At 36.2% G+C, this 20,314-nt stretch overlaps 1 protein-coding gene across 1 annotated transcript in view; it reads left to right on the top strand.

Annotated features, from left to right (window-relative positions):
* LOC134655369 (bromodomain-containing protein 4B) overlaps positions 1-12,511 on the top strand; it is a 68,975-nt gene extending 56,464 nt beyond the window's left edge. Inside the window, exons 2-3 of the mRNA XM_063510820.1 lie at positions 7,950-11,563; positions 11,948-12,511. Of these exons, the coding sequence (XP_063366890.1) occupies positions 7,950-11,563; positions 11,948-12,284 (3,951 nt within the window). The 3' untranslated portion in view covers positions 12,285-12,511. The remainder of the gene's footprint in view (positions 1-7,949; positions 11,564-11,947) is intronic.
* The last annotated feature ends 7,803 nt before the right edge of the window (positions 12,512-20,314 follow it).

Genomic DNA, 20,314 nt, shown 5'->3' with positions numbered 1-20,314 from the left:
GCGACGAGTTCTCTCGGATTGACTCGTTCAATTCAATCGACAATATTTCGTAAAGTAATTAGCTCTTAGGCTTGGTATGCGGATTGTGGAGTCACTTGAAGAATAAGAATAAGAATGATTTACTGTGTACATTTGTAGATGGTAATCATGGTACAATTTGTTTCAACAGTTACCCATTTCGGATATGCTTGATTTTTTATAAACGTTATCCTTGTATTTATAAAATCGAATAAAGTGGCAAATTTTGTTTGAACGGCAAGTACGCTCTACATAAGTCCCTTACAAGTAGGTAATCATAAAATTCATAAAGCTGTAAGAGGCCTTCGATATATATTATTACAATATTTACATATACTAGTTCATCAATTTTCGACGAAACCTAATGTTACCTGGGGCATAGAGAAAAAAATACATAGAGTGCTCACTCCATACATCAGTTTTAGTACCAAAAAGACTATTAGCATCTAGCATCGAGTAGCGGAACTATCAGTACTGCTACTTGACAATAGATGTAGCACCGACCGGAAAGTCTTATCTCAACAGCATAAGACTTTCCGGTCGGTGCTACATCTATTGTCAAGTAGCAGTACTGATAGTTCCGCTACTCGATGCTAGATGTAGACAGTGAAATTAATAGTCTGAACTGATGTATGGAGTGAGCACTCTTGTCTTACTATATTTCTCTATGCCTGGGGCATAATTCCCAGAACAGAACACTGGCCGCATTTCCCCGCTGTAATGGTTAAGCTCAGCCTTTGGGCAGAATATGACCTTCAATGCATAATTTCACAAAATTAACAATTAACTTTGATAACACTGTTTAATATCAATTTAAACAACATAAATCAAAAACATTACAACCCGCTAACGTCTCATCTCATCTATCATCCAAAATTAGTCGCATCTTATCCGCTTTGCATAACATCCGCTAGTTTGGAGAAATTATCGCATATCATCTTCAATTTAAGCCAATTTAAACCTTAGCTACTAATAAAGACAGGCGTAGACGTAAAAAGAAAAGTGCCAAACGAATGTGAGGTAACAGACGCTATTGTAGTTTTTTTCTATTCTCACGATGAGGCAGATAAAATGTTTATTGTTACGGTTCGCTGTTTTTGTCACAATCTGGGAGGAAGACGGGTCAATAAAAGGCTGAATGTGGATAAGAACTTGATAATACAAAAAAATGGCTGTCAGTGGAAAGTTTCCGTTTTTAAATGAAATGTGACAGGTAAGGTATGTACAATGTATAATACCGACCATCTTGTTTTGACGGAAGTACCGTTTAGCAATTCAATCGTTACATATAAATTCAAATATTACATTCAGATGAAAGTTTTCAGAAAGTTATTCGAATAATGACACAAATATAACTCGATAGGTTAGAGTAGAGAACAGAATCTAATCGTAGTACCTAGAAACTTTATTTATATTCAAGTTAAAGCTTAATTTTTATAATTTTAACGTGAACTGAACTTCAGCTCAGTTTTGTATTTAACTAATTAACTAAAAGCACTTAACTATTACTCAGTCAGTGCTCAGTCTACGTAAGTATTACTTATTAGTTACTAGCGACCCGCCCCGGCTTCGCACGGGTTAACAAATTATACATAAACCTTCCTCTTGAATCACTCTATCTATTAAAAAAACTGCATCAAAATCCGTTGCGTAGTTTTAAAGATCTAAGCATACATACAGACAGACAGACAGACAGACACAGACAGACAGCGGGAAGCGAATTTGTTTTATACTATGTAGTGATTACTGTCATCTTTAAAATATTCTAACTCTTTGACCTAACGGCCATGACCTGTTTCAGAGTCTAAAATTATGAATGCTCTATAAGTACTTATTTGGGTAGAAATCGTAAGTGCGAGTATGCCGTTCCTTTCCATTTCTATTTGTCATTGTACTGCTATTGTATGCAAAGTGTAATAAGAGTGAAATGTTGCTTTTTGCTCACTAACGCCAGGGAAACTGTTTATTGTACAGCATACTTACATGACATTACAGTTTTTTATTGAGAATCATTAGTTTTGTATATGCCGATAAGTTGGACAAACTGTGTGAAGTTCATGGTAGTGGAACTAAACGTGACAATCGTGTTCCGTGTGTCAAAAAACGTACATACAAACTTGTTTATATGCAATAAAGTGACATACATACATACAAACGATAATGAAATAAAAGTCGGACGTATTGCTAATAATTGTTACATAATTTACATTCGCTTAGGTACGCTAACGCAAATCAAAACCTATAAGTACATATAAGCAAGCACGACGCACTGTGGCCCTTCAGTAAATTGGGAAAATTGAAATTAGATTGAGACAATCTGAATGCAGGCCCACTCTACTGCCTTATAAGAATGGCATGTTACTAAATAGCCTCAAACCAGCCCCAGTGCTAAGTGGCTGGCTACTTTTACTTCTCAATTTGCATGGTAAGAGGTATAAGGTTACTACTAATGCTATTGCGAAAACAAGTTGAAATTCGTCTAATGCATCGATCAAATCTCGTTCGTATTTTTAGGGTTCCGTACCAAAAAAGTACAAAAGGAACCCTTAAGGATGACTAACACTAGACCGGGCCGGGGCCGGGCCGGAGCTTCCGGCGCTCCGTTTTCTATGGAGAGCACCACGTGATCACCGATCAGCCGTCATAGAAAATGACATGTCGGACGCCTCGGCCCGGGTACGGTCCAGTCTAGCTTGAGTCATCCTTTATGGCCCGACTCTGTCCGTCCGTCTCTCTGTTGCTGCAACTGCAACATCAGCCAGCCAAAATGTATGGGAGAGTCTTTTTTTTTGCGATTTTGTGGTTGGTCCCATAATGAAAGTTGCTCAGTATGACCATAGAGAAAAAAATACATAGAGTGCTCACTCCATACATCAGTTCAGACTATTAATTTCAGTGTCTACATCTAGCATCGAGTAGCGGAACTATCAGTACTGCTACTTGACAATAGATGTAGCACCGACCGGAAAGTCTTATCTCAACAGCATAAGACTTTCCGGTCGGTGGCGATATCTAATGTCAAGTAATCATAATCATAATCATAATCATTTATTGTATAATATTAATATTACATGTCAATTATTTACAAAACGCTAGCAAAAGCAAAGCAAAGTAACAGTACTGATAGTTCCGCTACTCGATGCTAGATGCTAATAGTCTTTTTGGTACTAAAACTGATGTATGGAGTGAGCACTCTATGTATTTTTTTCTCTATGGTATGACCTAGGTACCTATATATCTGTGTTTCCCAAATATGACCTAGCTAAGATGACATTCCACAGGCTCCGGCCCCTACAAAATCGTTTTATGATCGATGATCGATTGAATACTTTCGAGACAATGCCGTCTATAATCTATAACATCGATCTATTTGGCCCACGATAGTTCCGGTTGGATCAATACACCTACTGTTTGATTTTGGACAATAGCGAAGAGTTTAGTGTGGGTTTAGATTGTTTCGATACAGTTTTCTTAGTTCTTTTGTTTTTTTTTATATCTAGGCTAAACTATTGTGACATTCGGGTTTTCTAAACTTCTTTTTTAATTTTCCAAAAATGAACGTCTTGACAAACTTATGCTACCTACTCAAGTAAGAGTAAATGGTTCTTTTATACCTAATCATCTTATTCGTAAAACTTTAAAATCTTAAATTACTTAATTTATATTTTACCTACACCGTTCTAACAAGTGCATGTGTTAATGTAGCGCGTTTATGAATAAGGCCATTACATTTTTTTATGGGTCAAGATCTTTCTTTCCCACAATTTGTAGCATAGTTAGGTATACTTAAACGCTGGTGGCCTAGCGGTAAGAGCGTGCGACTTGCAATCCGGAGGTCGCGGGTTCAAACCCCGGCTCGTACCAATGAGTCTTTCGAAACTTATGTACGAAATATCGTTTGATATTTACCAGTCGCTTTTCGGTGAAGGAAAACATCGTGAGGAAACCGGACTAATCTCAATAAGGCCTAGTTTACCCTCTGGGTTGAAAGGTCAGATGGCAGTCGCTTTCGTAAAAACTAGTGCCTAATACGCCAATTCCTGGGATTAGTTGCCAAGCGGACCCCAGGCTCCCATGAGCCGTGGCTAAAATACCGGGACAACGCGAGGAAGAAGAAGAAGTTAAGTATGCTTAAAACATTAACCTCCATTACCAGGATGAATAATTTCTATAGCGTCGCCACCGTACCTATTATGAGGTGCCCGTTAAAGGCGGGCTACCGGCGCGCGCGCTGAATTCGGTCTACTTTTATTCTTATTGGAATGCCGGCCGACAGGTTCTCCGAAATTTCCTTGAGAGGCGGTCTAAGATTAAGGCGGTAGCGGTTTAGCTTAAATCAGGGTACGAGCAAGACTGCTCAATTTCAATGCTATCATACTCGTAAATTGGTTTGGTTAGACGTAAATAAATGTATTTTCTTTCTTCTTTCTAAATTACGTTAAGACCGCCTGGTGTCTACTAGAGCTCCCGATACACGTGTTACACGCTGACACGGGTACCCGTGTTCTTAAGCCCGGCGGTATTAAGAACCCGAACTATACGAACCCCCCCGGATTAGGAAACTTTTACACGGGTACCCGTGTACCTTCAATCTCCTTCAATCTCCGCTACACGCCAAGGACGGGTTAGGCCCGCGTGTATTTAAGGTCCGTTCACCGTGCCCACGGGTACATGGGTACACGGATACACGGATATTAATTACACGGGTACCCGACTACACGTGTAGAACGGGTCAGAAAACCGTGTACGTGTAGTTCGGAAACGGGGACCGAACACGTGTACACGAAACCCGGACACGACCGCGAGCCCTAGTTTAAGTTATGCTTAATTTGTATATCATGTTCTTTGTTATGTTGGTGAGCAAAAAAAGAATATTTGTATTGTATTGTACGTTGACAAAAATTTTACTGCGGCATATTTATTTTTGAATATTTTTAGCAAAGGTTTGTGTACGAAAGCTGAAGGAGCATAATTTTTTGAAGATATTTTTTTTGTTTTAGTTAACTGATTGCAGTTTTAATTTTTATGGCATGTTATAAAAGACCGGTAGGTACCTATGTAAGTAGGTAAGAAAAAATATCCTAAAAATTGTTTGTCAACATAATTATGTTTGGGCCAACCTGTATTACTTCTAAGACGACAAAAATGGTAATGATACCTAAAGGTTGAAGAAATTAACTTATATTACTTATGTTATCGATCGCATAATCCCCTATCATCAATAGAAGTAAAATAATCATCAACATCCAGTTCGGTGTTTGTACGTATTACATTACAAAAAATCATTAATATGAAAATGCTCAAGATTTGTTATTTAAAATAATCTAGTTACAGAAAATAAAAAATTATGCGTCCCTACACCGTCCCTAATTTAAGCTATCACGCTGTAAGTTCTTTTTTTAAATACTCAGCAACCCACGTACCCACGTAAGAGTCCGTTAACCATGGGTCATTATTATAGTCTGGCAAACCAAATTTAGTCAGTAGGTAAATAAGAAGTAGGAAAAAAAAACCTATATGCTCATCAGTCTCATCACTATCTTTTGGGTATGATTCTGTCTATGTTTGAAAAGAATTGACAGTCCCTGGTCAAACTAATAGTTACCACCATAAAAAAAAACAAATTCCGCTACTCTCATACCTTGGCCCAGCCCCTTTCCAACGTAAACATTATCTCATACTTAGTGCTTTTACACTTTCTCCCCAAACACCTCTGGTGGCCGTTTAGTATTACGTTAACTCTTCCGATCCGGATCGATATGTGTTGCCTCCCCGTCACACTTAGGTACGACTTTACAAGTGCGACAGAGAGGCAACACGTCGAACGTGGTTGGCGGTAGGCCCTCTGAGTATAAAATGTTGTTTATTTCTGTTATTACCACGGTATTACATTACATAGTAACCCTTTTACCAGTTAGTTTCATACATTTTGTCTCCGTCAGAATCAAAATTCTATAGGTACATATCGATGACTCAGACATATTATGTACCTATATCGATGTCTGAGTAGGTACCCCACAACACAAGCCTTCTTGAGTTTACTGTGGACTTAGTCAACCTGTGTAAGAATGTCCTATAATATTTATTCATAAAAAATAAAAACAAAAAAAATCTTAGTTACCTACCTATATAGAACAGTTAAACTCTACTTATATATTATATTAATTAACTTATTTAAATGAAGCCTTCTCATAGTAATTATACCTTTTACCTACAGTTTCTTAGACATAAACTAAACACAAAAAACATTACGGTTGCTCATACAAAAAAAAGGGGAAAATAAAAGTAAAAAGCCGACCTACAATAATTTAAGAATCGTGAGCCAAAGGCGTGAAATCGATTCCATCTCAATGTCAAGGCGATTCGTCTGCCGAATGTTAAAAGGAGAAAATAAAATCGTGATAAGACTGATGATAGTGATGATACTACTGCACTACTTTTGTTTTGTGCACGTATTTTCAAAGTCCGTAAATAGGAAATTACCAATTGTTTTAACCTTATAATTATAATTTAATTGACCGAAGCGTAGCGAAGGTCTACGTTTTGACTCGGGCATTTTGCTTTTGTATGTCCGGATGTTCTCCTCTACAGGTCGCAATTCTTAACCGATTTTCGTGAAATTTTGTGACCGAATTCTATGACTAAATAAGAATTTTTTGTCGATCCGGTTTTTGGAAATTTTTCAAAATGGCGGAGTCGTGATAGCTCCCGCCTAAACAAATAGTCGTTTCGGTATCATAAGAGTTTTTTCTTTTTGAGATATGTTTATGGATTAAATGGCCAAAAATTCAGAAAATTTGTATCGCTGGTTTTAGCGGTATTTAGATATTTAGTTTTTACTTGAGAATGAGTAGCTAAATTTCGTCAGCTTTAGTAAGAACTATGATGGCGTATTTTGCAAACGTTCGCTTTTTTTGTTTGCATCGGGAGGTCCCTGGTTCCATCCCCAGTAATTGTATACTGCTACATAACTTTTTGTATTTTTTTATACTTAAATTTCGTATAGTTGTTTTTTATTTTATTTTTTTATAAACTTTAAATAAATGTCATATACTAAGAAAAAGTGACCAAGGCCTCCAGTGCCCCAGGCTGGAATCGAACCAGCGTCCTCTGCTATCGCGGCAGGTGCCTGTGCCATTCGGCCACTGGGCCACAGCGGCAGAGGTCGAATTTTTCCAAGTATATGCACTTCTTACTGAAGGCTTATGGCGCCCCCTGGCCACCTCTAAGGTAGAACAGTATGGTTCGACCTTTCTAACTGGATCATCTCAGGTGATACCGAGTTAGCGAGAGATAAGTATAATTTATAGTAGTGTGTCTACTTAAAATAAAAACAAATTAAAATATTTTCTGAAAATAATTTAATTTGTTCTAATACATTATTTTTTTATTTTGAAAAAATGAAAAAAATCGTATTTTTTATTTATCAAGCGCGGGTTAAGCGTATTCGTTTAATTTTTGTTTGTAGCTTTATGTAGTTTTTAATTTTTTGTTTATATTATTACATGTACTATACCTATATATTAATAAATATTTTTGCCATACATTTATTCAGTTTTAAGCTCTGCTCGCGAGGTCTACAGCTCACAGAGCCACTAGTAATAAATTACGATTTAAATGATCTTGTTGTATTTTCTGAAGTCAACTAACTGAAGTGTAGATCAATTTAAAAAAAAATCTAATTGCATTGCACTGAGCCTGAGCCTGCATGTTTGGTCTGTTTTCCAAGGTTTTCCCGCCTTCTGCCTTCAACTTTTTTTTAAATCCTATTGTACTGTAGCAACACTCAGGACTTCGGATTCCTGGGAAAAGCAAAAAGTAATCGATACTGCGTTGGTGTTAGACGGAAATCGATATGTCCAACTTTTTATCGATACCTTAGAAGTGTTGTTGTTTTAGTTTTATTTATATTTTGTTTTTATTTGTTTCAGGTTACAGCCCTGGCTGTGCTCAGCTTAACAAACGCAAAGAACTCAACTACGAAAGCGAAACCGAAACGACAACTTGATAACATCCGTACACCGCAAAATCTACAATACTCTCTGGTACTTCCACACTCGAGAGTGGCTTCCTTCCGATCATTGACAAGCAGCCGAAGAATTTCTCATGGCGTACCACGGGCTGGGAAACTTCCACCTTATGCTGTCCAGATGGAGCCTGTAGTCCAATATTCCCAAAAGGACCCTCTTTATGATCCCACTCTTGATAACTTTGATGATACTGTAGTCAACCAGAATGAAATCTACGCTCAGCCTAAGATCTTGAACATTCACGACCAATCAGCTGAAAGTTACGGCCCTCCGTTTGGATCGCTCCCGACAGCGCCATTGTACAGCCAAGGAGGTCACCCCCACTATTACGAAGCTCCAGAGCCTATTATTGAAATTATTATTAAAGAATCAAACGAATCTTTACCCGCACCACCACCTCAGCCGATTGCGAAAAAGAAGAAGGAACCGGTTCAAGTATTCTATGTAAAATACAGCAAGGATCCGCATTCTAAGGACAAGGTTGTATATGAAAAGCCGGTTCCCGCGATCACTCCCCCTACCAACCACCAAGATGAAAATGAACACCATGAAGACTATGTCACAGTGACTCCTGAGCCATTTTACGGTCCTCGTGAAACAACAACATTAAGAGCTATCATTAAACCCGAGTCTGAACAATATCACAGTGATAGCAGCGTTAAAGTGACTTTTGGAAATGAAGGTCACGGCCACCATTACAGTGACAGGCGTGAAAGTAGTTCTCAAACGGAGGATCACGAAGAAACTGCCCCACGACCGGCCATAGCGTATCCTCAACAACAACCAATCCATCCACCATTAGAGCGTTCAGCTACACCAAAACCTCAATTTCATGAACCTGCTTTAAGACCCCAGAGTCATTCAGGTCCTACTCCGCAGACATACCGCCCTACCCAACATGCGCAGAGTCGTATTCAATTCAAACAACCTAATATTCCCAACGAGCAGCAACTCCCACGACAAGGTCCTTCTGTTTCTCCATTCCGAACACAAACACTCGTTCCTCGTCCGAATCCATTGGGTCCTTCTCCATCAGCTAGTCCGATTGGTTCTTTCTCAAGCAGCGGCCCGGGACTTTTCTTTGCGAATAATGGCCCTGGACCTATTACTCACTTCAGTAATGGTCCTAGTGTACCAGGACCTGTTGGCCCTACCTTCCCTCCTACGTTCTCTCGGCCGTCTAACAATCCACCATCATTCCATTCTCGTCAGAATCCACCATTTTCATCTAGGCCGCATTACAATGGACCTCCAAGAGGCCCCCCTGCCTTCCATTCTGGTCCGCAGCGACCATTCCATCAGGGTCCAGCTCAGTCATTCTTTGACGAACCCAAATACTTGCAAGAAAATTATCACACCATAACAACTGAGCAGATCGATCAGTCAAAAGATCAATTGGCGCCAAATAGGCAACCTAACTTTAACTTCATTCCCAAACCTAGCCCAAGCCCTACGCCTTCCCATTTCCAAGAACATCTGTCGCGACCTCAGCATATCCCAACCAGCCAACAAATACCCCAGCAGAGACCACCTCAACAGTTCTTAGATTCTCACAGTAAGCCCTCCTTTGCTGCATCTCCCAGCAGATCTCCTTTCTTCAACCTTAAGCCATCGCCTCCACAGATTGAAGATAATCGTCCTCCTTTCCATCAGTTCTCTTCGGTACAAAATCAACCACAGCAGCCTCCTTTCAGTTTCCATCAAGGACCTCAATCTCAGCCTAGACCTACTCCTCCATCACCAACTCAGCAAAGCATTCGCAACCAGCACTCCTTCCCTGGACCTTCTCCCATCCCTCATACACAGTTCCTTCCTCAACCTTCATCCCCTCCGCTATTCAACTTCCACGCGCAACCATCTCCGGCACCAGAGCAACAAAACCAATTCCATCATATATCACCTTCCGAGAGACCACATTTCGCTCAACCGCAAGGTCCAAGTGAAAGACCATTCTTGGGTAGCCAGTCTAGTTTCCATGACCAGGCCAATCTTCAACATCAACAGAATGTTGGTCAGTTTGTACCCAACGGTGGGGAGTTAGTTGCCGCTATACCCAAATATGAGCAACATATTACAGTAACAGGACCTACAACTGATTACAGTAGTCTAAGCGGATCTAATCAACCTACACCTGCAGCCAGTCATAACGCAGAACGACAATATAAAGAACAACAACAAAGACAACAGCAACTGGAACATAATCAGCAGCAACAGATTAGACAGCAACAACAACAGTATCAGCAGCAACAACAAGATCAACAACGTCTCCAACATCAACAACAACAATATCAGCAACAGCAACAACAGCATCAACGTCAGCAGCAACAACAGCGAGAGCAGGAGCAGCAACAGCAGCAACAACAGCGAGAGCAGGAGCACCAACAACAGCAACAATATGATGCTGAGCAAGAACAAGTCAGGTTGCAATTAGCTCAAAACGTCAAAAAACAACAAGAGGAAATTCAACGACTCCAATCTCAATTATTGCAAGCTCAGCAACATCAGCCACAGCAACAGTATCAACTAACTCAACCTCGTAACAACTACAATCAACAACAATTCGAAAGCTCATCACCTAAGTACCAGTTCTCGAATGACAGGCAACAGCAACCTACGTTCTCCTCTAGCACCCCATCTCCCGCCTATTACCAATCAACCTCCAGAACTGTCGAAATCAAGCCAACCACTCAGAAGTATGTCTCGTCAACATTAAACTCGATAAGCACTACTCCAGAGGCGAAGAAGGAAGAGAAGAAAAACAAAAGGCCTGCCGTAGAACTTCCCGACGAAGTTCCGGATGACCTTCGCCAACAATTGCTCTCATCGGGTATCTTAGACAACGCTGACATTAGCATTTTAGATTATGACAAGGTTGGAGAGACTCCTTTGGAATCTTTGCCTCCAGATCAGCTAGCCAACTTTTTCAGCGCTGGTGGTGGACAACAAATTGCCGCTAGTGAAAATAGACCGATAGTAGTAAAACCTAACGGGGATTTCCTTCAATCAAGAATTGATGATGAAGAAGAGGATGACCAGGAAATTGCTGCATCAGAAAATGTGCCCAGCTATGTAGCGCCACCGCCGTCACAAAAACAAGCTGTGGAAATGAAAGTAGTCCATTTCGATCCTAAAAGCGACAAGGGCCAGAATATTGCGAAAGAGTATGTCAAAGAAGATGCTACACAATTAGAGCCTGTGGCCCTGAACGATAAGAAATATAACAGGTACTTGCCACTGAAAGTGAGTGGTAACCAATTTCCTCTGCCTGATATCTTGAAGGGTAGGAAAGTAACTTCAGTTGTCGTGTTAGCCCCTGTTGAAACTGAGGCTTTGAACGGTGACCATTCCAGGGCCGAACGCGCAACTAGCACTAGCTTAAAAGGCATTAAGTTCGTCGCTGGTGACAGCCTGTACGACTTGCTGAAACGGCCATCGAAGGAGAATTTCGAGAAATGGCTTGACACTGAAAAGAAGACAGAGTCAGATCTCCAGTCAGTTATTCTACTTGTGCTCGGGTAAGATACTAGAATTATAAAAAAAAAATACAAAAAAACCTGATTTTCAGTGGAAGCGAATTTATCTTGCGCTTGAGATACTTAAGTAATAGGTAGATTTACCTATTACTAGGTACTAGGTAGGCACCTTCTGAGTAGACTCGCCCACGTCTGGCCTCGGCTAGTCTGTGGCCATGAGTAAGCCCATTTTTAATAAAAAAAAATTACAAGCATATTTTTATATTATATGTAGTTGTTATAAAATATAGTCATTCTGATCTAATACGTGAAAGGGATAACAGATTTTAAAAAATATTCAATTAAAAGTATAAATAATGTTAAAGTTCCCCTCATAGCTTATAGCTTTTTATTTCTCGTCCATTAAATACACTTTTTAATTTCCAGGAATGATACGGCTCCAGAAGAAAAGGAAATCTTCATGTACGACGTATCGTCAGGCAACGTTAACAAGCTCAGTGGTGAACTCTCAAACGCCTTTGTTGAAGCAGCTGAAAACAACTCACTCAGCAAAGATATTGAAAAACTCGCTATAGAAGGAGAAGGGACTCCTGAAAACTTCGACAAGGAATCAGACGACAAGATCTCTGAAGGATCGGAAAACGTGCCATTATTAGTAGACTTGTCTGGCCTCAGCCTAGACCAAGAAAACAGCAATCAAGTGTCAATATCATCGGGATATAGTAAAACAAAACTCGGCCGATCATTAAGAAGGCATTCATAATGAACGCGCCGCAAGGCGTGCGACCCTGTAAATAGTGTAGAATAGTATTACTAAATTAAAACTACGTGATTTCACGTACTTAGTCCATATTTTTTTACGAAAGTGATAATCAGGTTGTACAATATAAAGTACTTGAAAATAATGCATTTTATTTTCTCGATTTTCCCTAGTGATCCCAATATATGATTTGATTGTGGTAACAATGAAATAAATTTGTATTTTGTTAATACTTTGCAATTTTATTTATTTTTCTCAAAAATGGACGGCAAAGTCGACGTTGCCGGTTAAAAAATAGGTCGCGAAGTGCGTAGTTTATGGTCATTCAAAAAATTAAAAAGTTAAAAACATTGCAGTCTCGATTTCGGGACTGCAATGTCGCATACAAATTCCATTATTTAACGAGTTCCAAACTTTTTAAAACTTTAAATGGCCATATCAAATGAAGGCATAGGTCCCTTAAACAGCCAAACAGATGATCAGCACTTATTATTATAAAGCCTATAACAGACTATCGCACCGCACCGCGACCTTGGAGCGTCGCACCCATAAGTGAGAGCGAGAAACAGATATCTCTTTCTCGCTCTCACTTATGGGTGCGACGCTCCAAGGTCGCGGTGCGGTGCGATAGTCTGTTACAGGCTTAATGTTGGTACCGCGACTATTTAGGTGTCTCAAATAGGTTGGCGTATTTTCAGCCGAAAAATAAACTTCTTTTTTTTTTTAAAGGCGGCAAGCAAATTTTTTTAATGGTTGTATTTTTTTCTGTGAAAATTAGAACGTTGCTTCTGTAAGTTCTGTAAAATATTTCTATTTCTTGCACCATTTTTGAGAAAAGCACTATATATGACTCGGCTGGAAGGCTACTTGCTGGCTTCGGATTCAATTAAACGGACTCCCAAGGTCGTCCGTTTAAAACGAATCCTCAGCCTGCAAGTAGCTACTTCCGAACCTCGACAATAATGTACTATTACTATAAGGTGAGCGCGAGGACTATTTTTAAAATTAACGTAGTTATTTTGTTCAAATGATAATTGTGTCAGAAATAGTAATTTTGTACAGCTAAGCTGAATAATAAGACTCGTGTTGTGGGATTTTGGGTACTAGACGATGACGATAAATTACATATACCTAAAACATAATTTAGGGACACTATAAATTCATTATAAAAAATACAAATAATTGTCTGTACCTCCAGTTTGGTAGGCAGAGTCACACCGACCATCTACTGGCTAAGCTACTTTTCGGAGCTGTACCTAAAGCCCTTGCTACACGGTCGCCGACAAGCCTTCAGACCGCGTGGCCTTGGTCCGTCCCGGACCGTGTAGACAGTTGTTTCCAACAAAATTGGACCAAAACTGACCAAGGTCAGACCAAGGTCAGACGGTTAGAATGCTTGTCGGCGACCGTGTAGCAAGGGCTTTCGTTGAAAGTACGTGACATGTGACAGACAAGTATCGTGTTTCATAGCCACATGGGCACCACAGTAGCGCACTAGATAAATAGTTCTATAATACAAATAAAATTTATTCAGTCACAATTTACATACAGTCATAAGTATTCCACACATGTCAAAAAATACAATAATAAAAGCCTTAAAAACTACTTCATTTAAGTTTAAGGTGGATTCTAACTATAATTACTTTAGAATCCACCTTATTGGCAGAATAAGACTAATGGATGATTGCAAACACAAACGACTAAGAAGATACTTGTTTGTCGGAGCCAGGGACCGGAACCGGTTACCTTAACCGGGGTTTTTCATAGGGTTATTTTAGAAGTGGTTATAAAAACCCCTACCATAACGGTAACCGTCTGATAAGGTAACACTTTGATTCGGTAACCGTATCAGATCGAGTTAACCCCTGTTACCGGTAACCGAAATAAAAACCCCGTCTATGCTGTTACCTCATAATAAGGTTTTGAACCAGTTCAAACGATTGTAAACTTTACGCAGACTTAAATTCAACTTATTATTGAATAACCGTGGTTGGCATGGGCGGTCTATGAAGCCTCCAGCACAAACAAGTTTTTTTGCCGGTAACTTCGCTTATTGTCAATTCAAACAATATTGCACTTTGAGTCCTTAAGCTAAAATTGAAAACAAGTGAGCGATTACAGTATTATTTTTAGAGCGACAGCCGCGGCGCAGCGCGGCCATTCCTTTGTTTATCTTTATACCTGTGTGTTCCTATTGTTTTTGTCAATTCTAGTTTAGACATTTTTAGAAAAGGGGTTGCAAGTAAACAACATCCTATCCTAGTAATATCTGCTATTATTTAGATATATTTTATGCTACTTAGATTATTATTTTTATTTTCGGGTTCACACTTGATATGTACCTACAGATTAAAGACTGATTTAAAGAAAAATTTTCAGTGATTAAAAAAAAAACACTTTGTGATAAAGATACATGCGCTAGCGGATTGTGGTAGATATTTTACCATTGTTAACAAATGACATATGTACTAGTTATTATGAGCTTATTTTATAATAAGCAATTAAAGTCTATTTTTTTATTCGGTAGACTAAAATGACATTTCATAGTATGAAATGAAATGACACATGATGTTCATAGCTTCATACTACGAAATGTCATTTTAGTCTACCGAATAAAAAATAGACTTTAGTTTAAAATGTTTTCAGATGCGGTGAGTTGTATGAGCTAAGTCGTAATTTACCTTGTACCGCTTAATGCAGCGATCAGAAAATATATATCTATAGCAGTTATAAACTTATTTTAATACTACAAATCTTTCATTAATACCAGGGGGCTCAGCACGGTTCCATTTTTATCGACTATCACTATGCCCGTCACTTTCGCACTTACATACTTGTTAGAACGTGACAGGCATGGTGATAAACGATAAAAATGCGACCGTGCTACTAGGGCAGAATTCATTATACATATTCATTGGGTATCTATAACATTGGTAGGTGAAATAGTTTTGATTAAATTAAATAGATACATACATACTTAGTAAGCAGTGTTGGGCATTCAAGAATAAAATCATTATTTAAATAAGAATTCCTAAGAATAAAATCATGTTGATTTTATTCCCGTCAAAATTATTCAAATAATTTTGATCGGAAATAATTCGTATGTGAAAAAATTTAATAAGAATAATCTCATTCTTAATCAAATAAATATAATCATGATTTTATATTCTAAATAATATTCCTGGATTAAACATGTAGTATGGGTGCCGTATAGGCGTTACGTATAGATAGAAGTAAATTAGACAAGAAACTATTATGTTTCTTGACTAATTTATACCTGATTTTATGCAATAAAATCTTACAAATTTAATTTACTGCCGCATAGTCTTGGTATTGGACGATACCCGTATTTATTTTAATGTGATAACTAAATCATCAGGTACAATTCAGCTGCTCTGAACGGATGGTGGATAGCGAAACTCTTCAATGGCTCACTGTGCCTAAATTAATGTAAAAAATAAAAAACCGGCCAAGTGCGAGTCTGACTCGCGCAGGAAGGGTTCCGCACCATTACGCAAAAACCAGCAAATAAATCACGTTTGTTGTATGGGAGCCCCACTTAGATATTTATTATATGCTGTTTTTAGTATTTGTTGTAATAGCAGCAACAGAAATTAATTATTTGTGAAAATTTCAACTGCCTAGCTATCACGGTTCATGAGATACAGCCTGGTGACAGACAGACGGATAGAGGAGTCTTAGTAATAGGGTCCCGTTTATACCCTTTGGGTACGGAACCCTAAAAAAGATGTTTTTAAAGGTAGGATAAGGAATGGCTTGATATGGTGTATTCCTATTTCTCCCCGCCGGGCACAGATGGGAATAGGCGCTTCATTTAAATCATTCCCATATGTCCCCGCCTCATGTATCGCGGCGATCACGTTGGGCAGGAACAAATGGGGAAAATACTCATGATTTTTTTCTGTTTTCGAATTATGTTTATAATTCGTTTTTTTTAGCATTAGAAAGAACTTGAAGGAAGGTAAGCGATTTTGACATGTCTTTTAATTGAAATCACTTTTTAAAAACCATAACTATTACTTATGAAAGCAGAAGACTATAAAAGATCGTATTAGATTCATAATTGTTACATATTTACCGTAACTTATTTTTAAAATGTGCTTTTCAATTAAAAGAGACATCAAGATTGTTTACCTTATATCTAATGCTAAAAAAAAAACGAAATATAGTATGTGGTTTCAGTATCCGAGTTACTACCAAGACTTATGGTGTTTTTAAAAGCTCTTCTGATATTTAAAATTTGCATTTATTATTTAGACGGAAATTAACAGGTATATCGTTTGACACAACGCTTGCCGCACGTGTTTAGCAAATGCTGACAAAGAATTCACCACGCCACGACTTAATCCTATTGTTATTGCCAATGAGTAATAAATGACGGTCTCAAGTGCAAACACGCCTGCAACTTTCTGCAAATCTATTTAATTATAGTGATAAGCGTAGGACTCTTTTCTTACCTGCAGTAATTTACTATCTCATTCACTTTCCGTAGGTGTGAAAGAGATAGCATACGTAAGACCTCAAGGCTGGTAGGAATAATAAACAAAATACATACTTAATACGCAAAGAAATATACATTGAACCATCATAATTATAATTTCGCAGTTTACTTTCTATGTAGCTTCATTATAAAATTATCATCACCGTTTCGAAGGCTTCAAAAAATTCAAATCAATCCGACCATTGAAAAGAGGGGTGAAATTCATTTTACTATCTATATACATTGTACTACATATAATATGACGTATAATATGACCAAATAAATGCCATTTAACCTTGTTACCACTAACTCATGAATCTACAATTACATCAATTAGTCATGACACGGCAGAGTACTGATAACAATACTGTAGTGTAGTACAATAATAAGGCTTTATTGTTGTCACTATGACTCTCACCGCATTCTGCTTAATCCTAAATATCCTAATACAATAGAAAATACCACGACCTTTAAACATTCGGTGCACTTGCGTTGTAGCGCGTGCCAGCGGAGCGCAGCGTTTCGATTTAAATACGCATGTTGCTTCGCCTGTGTAGGTATATTTATTATCTTCATGTTATTAGGTACTAGGAAGTGCAAATAATTGACTTCATACATGAAAGATATTTTGCAGATTTTGTTCAATAGTCACCTTCAACAAGACGAGAGTAATCTAGAGCAGAGTTGGGCAAAAAATAACTTGAATAAGAATAAGAATAAAAACAGAAATTTCATTCTTATTCCAATCGATTTGAATAAGAATAATTCTTGCACTCGTTATTTTCGAATAAATAGAAAGTGAATAAATCATGACACTTTTATTTTAAATGAAAAAGACAAAACGAAATATTTATTCCAGATGTAGGATTATACTAAATAATGTTTTATTCAATTAGAATGTTATTCTATATTAATTTAACTTTTGTAGTTACATACTACTACTTTTAATTTTGTAAGTTTCTAAAATAAATAAAACAAATAAAATAGATAAAACAAATAAAATAAATGAAATAAATAAAAAAAACAAATAAATTATATTATTTACATCTATTTTATTAGTATTGCATTTTAGTTTTTATATAATATTATAAGTATTAGTTTAATTTTTAAGTAGGTTTATTTTAATTTTAGTTTAGGTTTTAAATTTTTAATTCATACTATTCATAGTTAGTTGTAATGTTTTTTTATTATTACCTTTTAAGTTAAATAAATGAACTTTATCCTAATAAAATAAATAAGATAAATAAAATAAACAAAATAAATAAAATAAACAAAATAAACAAAATAAATAAAATAACAAATAAAATAAATAAAGTAAATAAAGTAAATAAAGTAAATAAATTAATAAAGTAAATAAAGTAAATAAATTAATAAAGTAAATAAATTAATAAAGTAAATAAAGTAAATAAAGTAAATAAAGTAAATAAAGTAAATAAAGTAAATAAAGTAACTAAAGTAACTAAAGTAAATAAAGTAAATAAAGTAGCTAAAGTAACTAAAGTAACTAAAGTAACTAAAGTAACTAAAGTAACTAGTGATGGGTAGGACATCAATTTAAAATGAGTTTGTATGAGTACCTCATTTTCTAAAATGAGGTGTTACAATGTCTTACTTCAAATGAGGTGAGGTACTAGCATATTTTCAGCGTCAACTATTCAATTAATTCCAACAGCGACAATTTTTTTAAGATGTATGAAAGCTTGCAGCGCTTACGCTTGTTGTCTTTCGTGTTTAATTGTTAACGTATTTTCGGTGGTGACGCGAAGCGATATTCAAGTACGTCGCGTGTCGGTCTCACTCCCTCTTTGGGTATTTCTAATTCGTTGTTTCATTTTGAAAGGATTTTTGAGGGGTTCATGTCACAGAGAGGCGGTGAGTGGTACAAACTCAACGCATTTCTCGGTGGACCTTTTGTCGTTGCAATAAGGTTTGTAGTTCGGCAGTTGACAGTGTGGATCATTACTCGTTTCTTCATTTGAGACATTTGAGTTTTGAGTGTCGGCGAGCAGGCGAGCACCTAGCGCCTCGCGCAATCCAGGGACTCTGTTGCGAGTTGTGAGGAGTGTATGAGTTTTGAGGGTCGCGAGACTCGCGAGTGAATTTGAACGGATAAGAGTTTTTTTGAAATTTGAAGTGTGTGAATGATTTGTGTGGCAAGAGGTGTTTGTGATGCGCGCGAGTAAATGAGTAAAATGAATAGAGGAGTGAAGTAAGACATTTTTGCGGTACGAAGTACTGCGACAAATTAACAAAATGAGTGGTACAAATGAGGTGCCTCACGAGTGAGCGACTCAACACTAAAAGTAACTAAAGTAACTAAAGTAACTAAAGTAAATAAAGTAAATAAAGTAAAGAAAGTAAAGAAAGTAAAGAAAGTAAATAAAGTAAATAAAGTAAATAAAGTAAATAAAGTAAATAAAGTAAATAAAGTAAATAAAGTAAATAAAGTAAATAAAGTAAATAAAGTAAATAAAGTAAATAAAGTAAATAAAGTAAATAAAGTAAATAAAGTAAATAAAGTAGATAAAGTAGATAAAGTAGATAAAGTAGATAAAGTAGATAAAGTAGATAAAGTAGATAAAGTAGATAAAGTAGATAAAGTAGATAAAGTAGATAAAGTAGATAAAGTAGATAAAGTAGATAAAGTAGATAAAGTAGATAAAGTAGATAAAGTAGATAAAGTAGATAAAGTAGATAAAGTAGATAAAGTAGATAAAGTAGATAAAGTAGATAAAGTAAATAAAGTAAATAAAGTAAATAAAGTAAATAAAGTAAATAAAGTAAATAAAGTACATAAAGTAAATAAAGTAAATAAAGTAAATAAAGTAAATAAAGTAAATAAAGTAAATAAAGTAAATAAAGTAAATAAAGTAAATAAAGTAAATAAAGTAAATAAAGTAAATAAAGTAAATAAAGTAAATAAAGTAAATAAAGTAAATAAAGTAAATAAAGTAAATAAAGTAAATAAAGTAAATAAAGTAAATAAAGTAAATAAAGTAAATAAAGTAAATAAAGTAAATAAAGTAAATAAAGTAAATAAAGTAAATAAAGTAAATAAAGTAAATAAAGTAAATAAAGTAAATAAAGTAAATAAAGTAAATAAAGTAAATAAAGTAAATAAAGTAAATAAAGTAAATAAAGTAAATAAAGTAAATAAAGTAAATAAAGTAAATAAAGTAAATAAAGTAAATCAAATACATAAAATAAAAAATAAAAAAAAATAAACAAAATAAATAAAATAATCAAAATAATCAAAATAAATTATATAAATAAAATTAACAAAATTAATGACAAATAAAATAAATGAAATAAGTAAAATAAACAAAATAAAAAAATAGACAAAATAAGTAAAATAAACAAAAACATTAAAATAAACAAAAACATTAAAATAAGCAAAATTAAAAAAAAAATACAAAAATAACAAAATAAACTATTAGTTCTATTAATAAATTAACTTTTTCTTTTAGTAGGTATTTGACTGACGGCACATCACTAAATACGAATGTAGCAAACCAATAAGCAACCGATAATA

The sequence above is a fragment of the Cydia amplana genome, chromosome 16, assembly GCF_948474715.1.
Source record: "Cydia amplana chromosome 16, ilCydAmpl1.1, whole genome shotgun sequence".
Lineage (NCBI taxonomy): Eukaryota > Metazoa > Arthropoda > Insecta > Lepidoptera > Tortricidae > Cydia > Cydia amplana.
The sequence above is the reverse complement of the archived record's forward strand: the minus strand, read 5'-3'. Positions and strand labels throughout refer to the sequence as shown.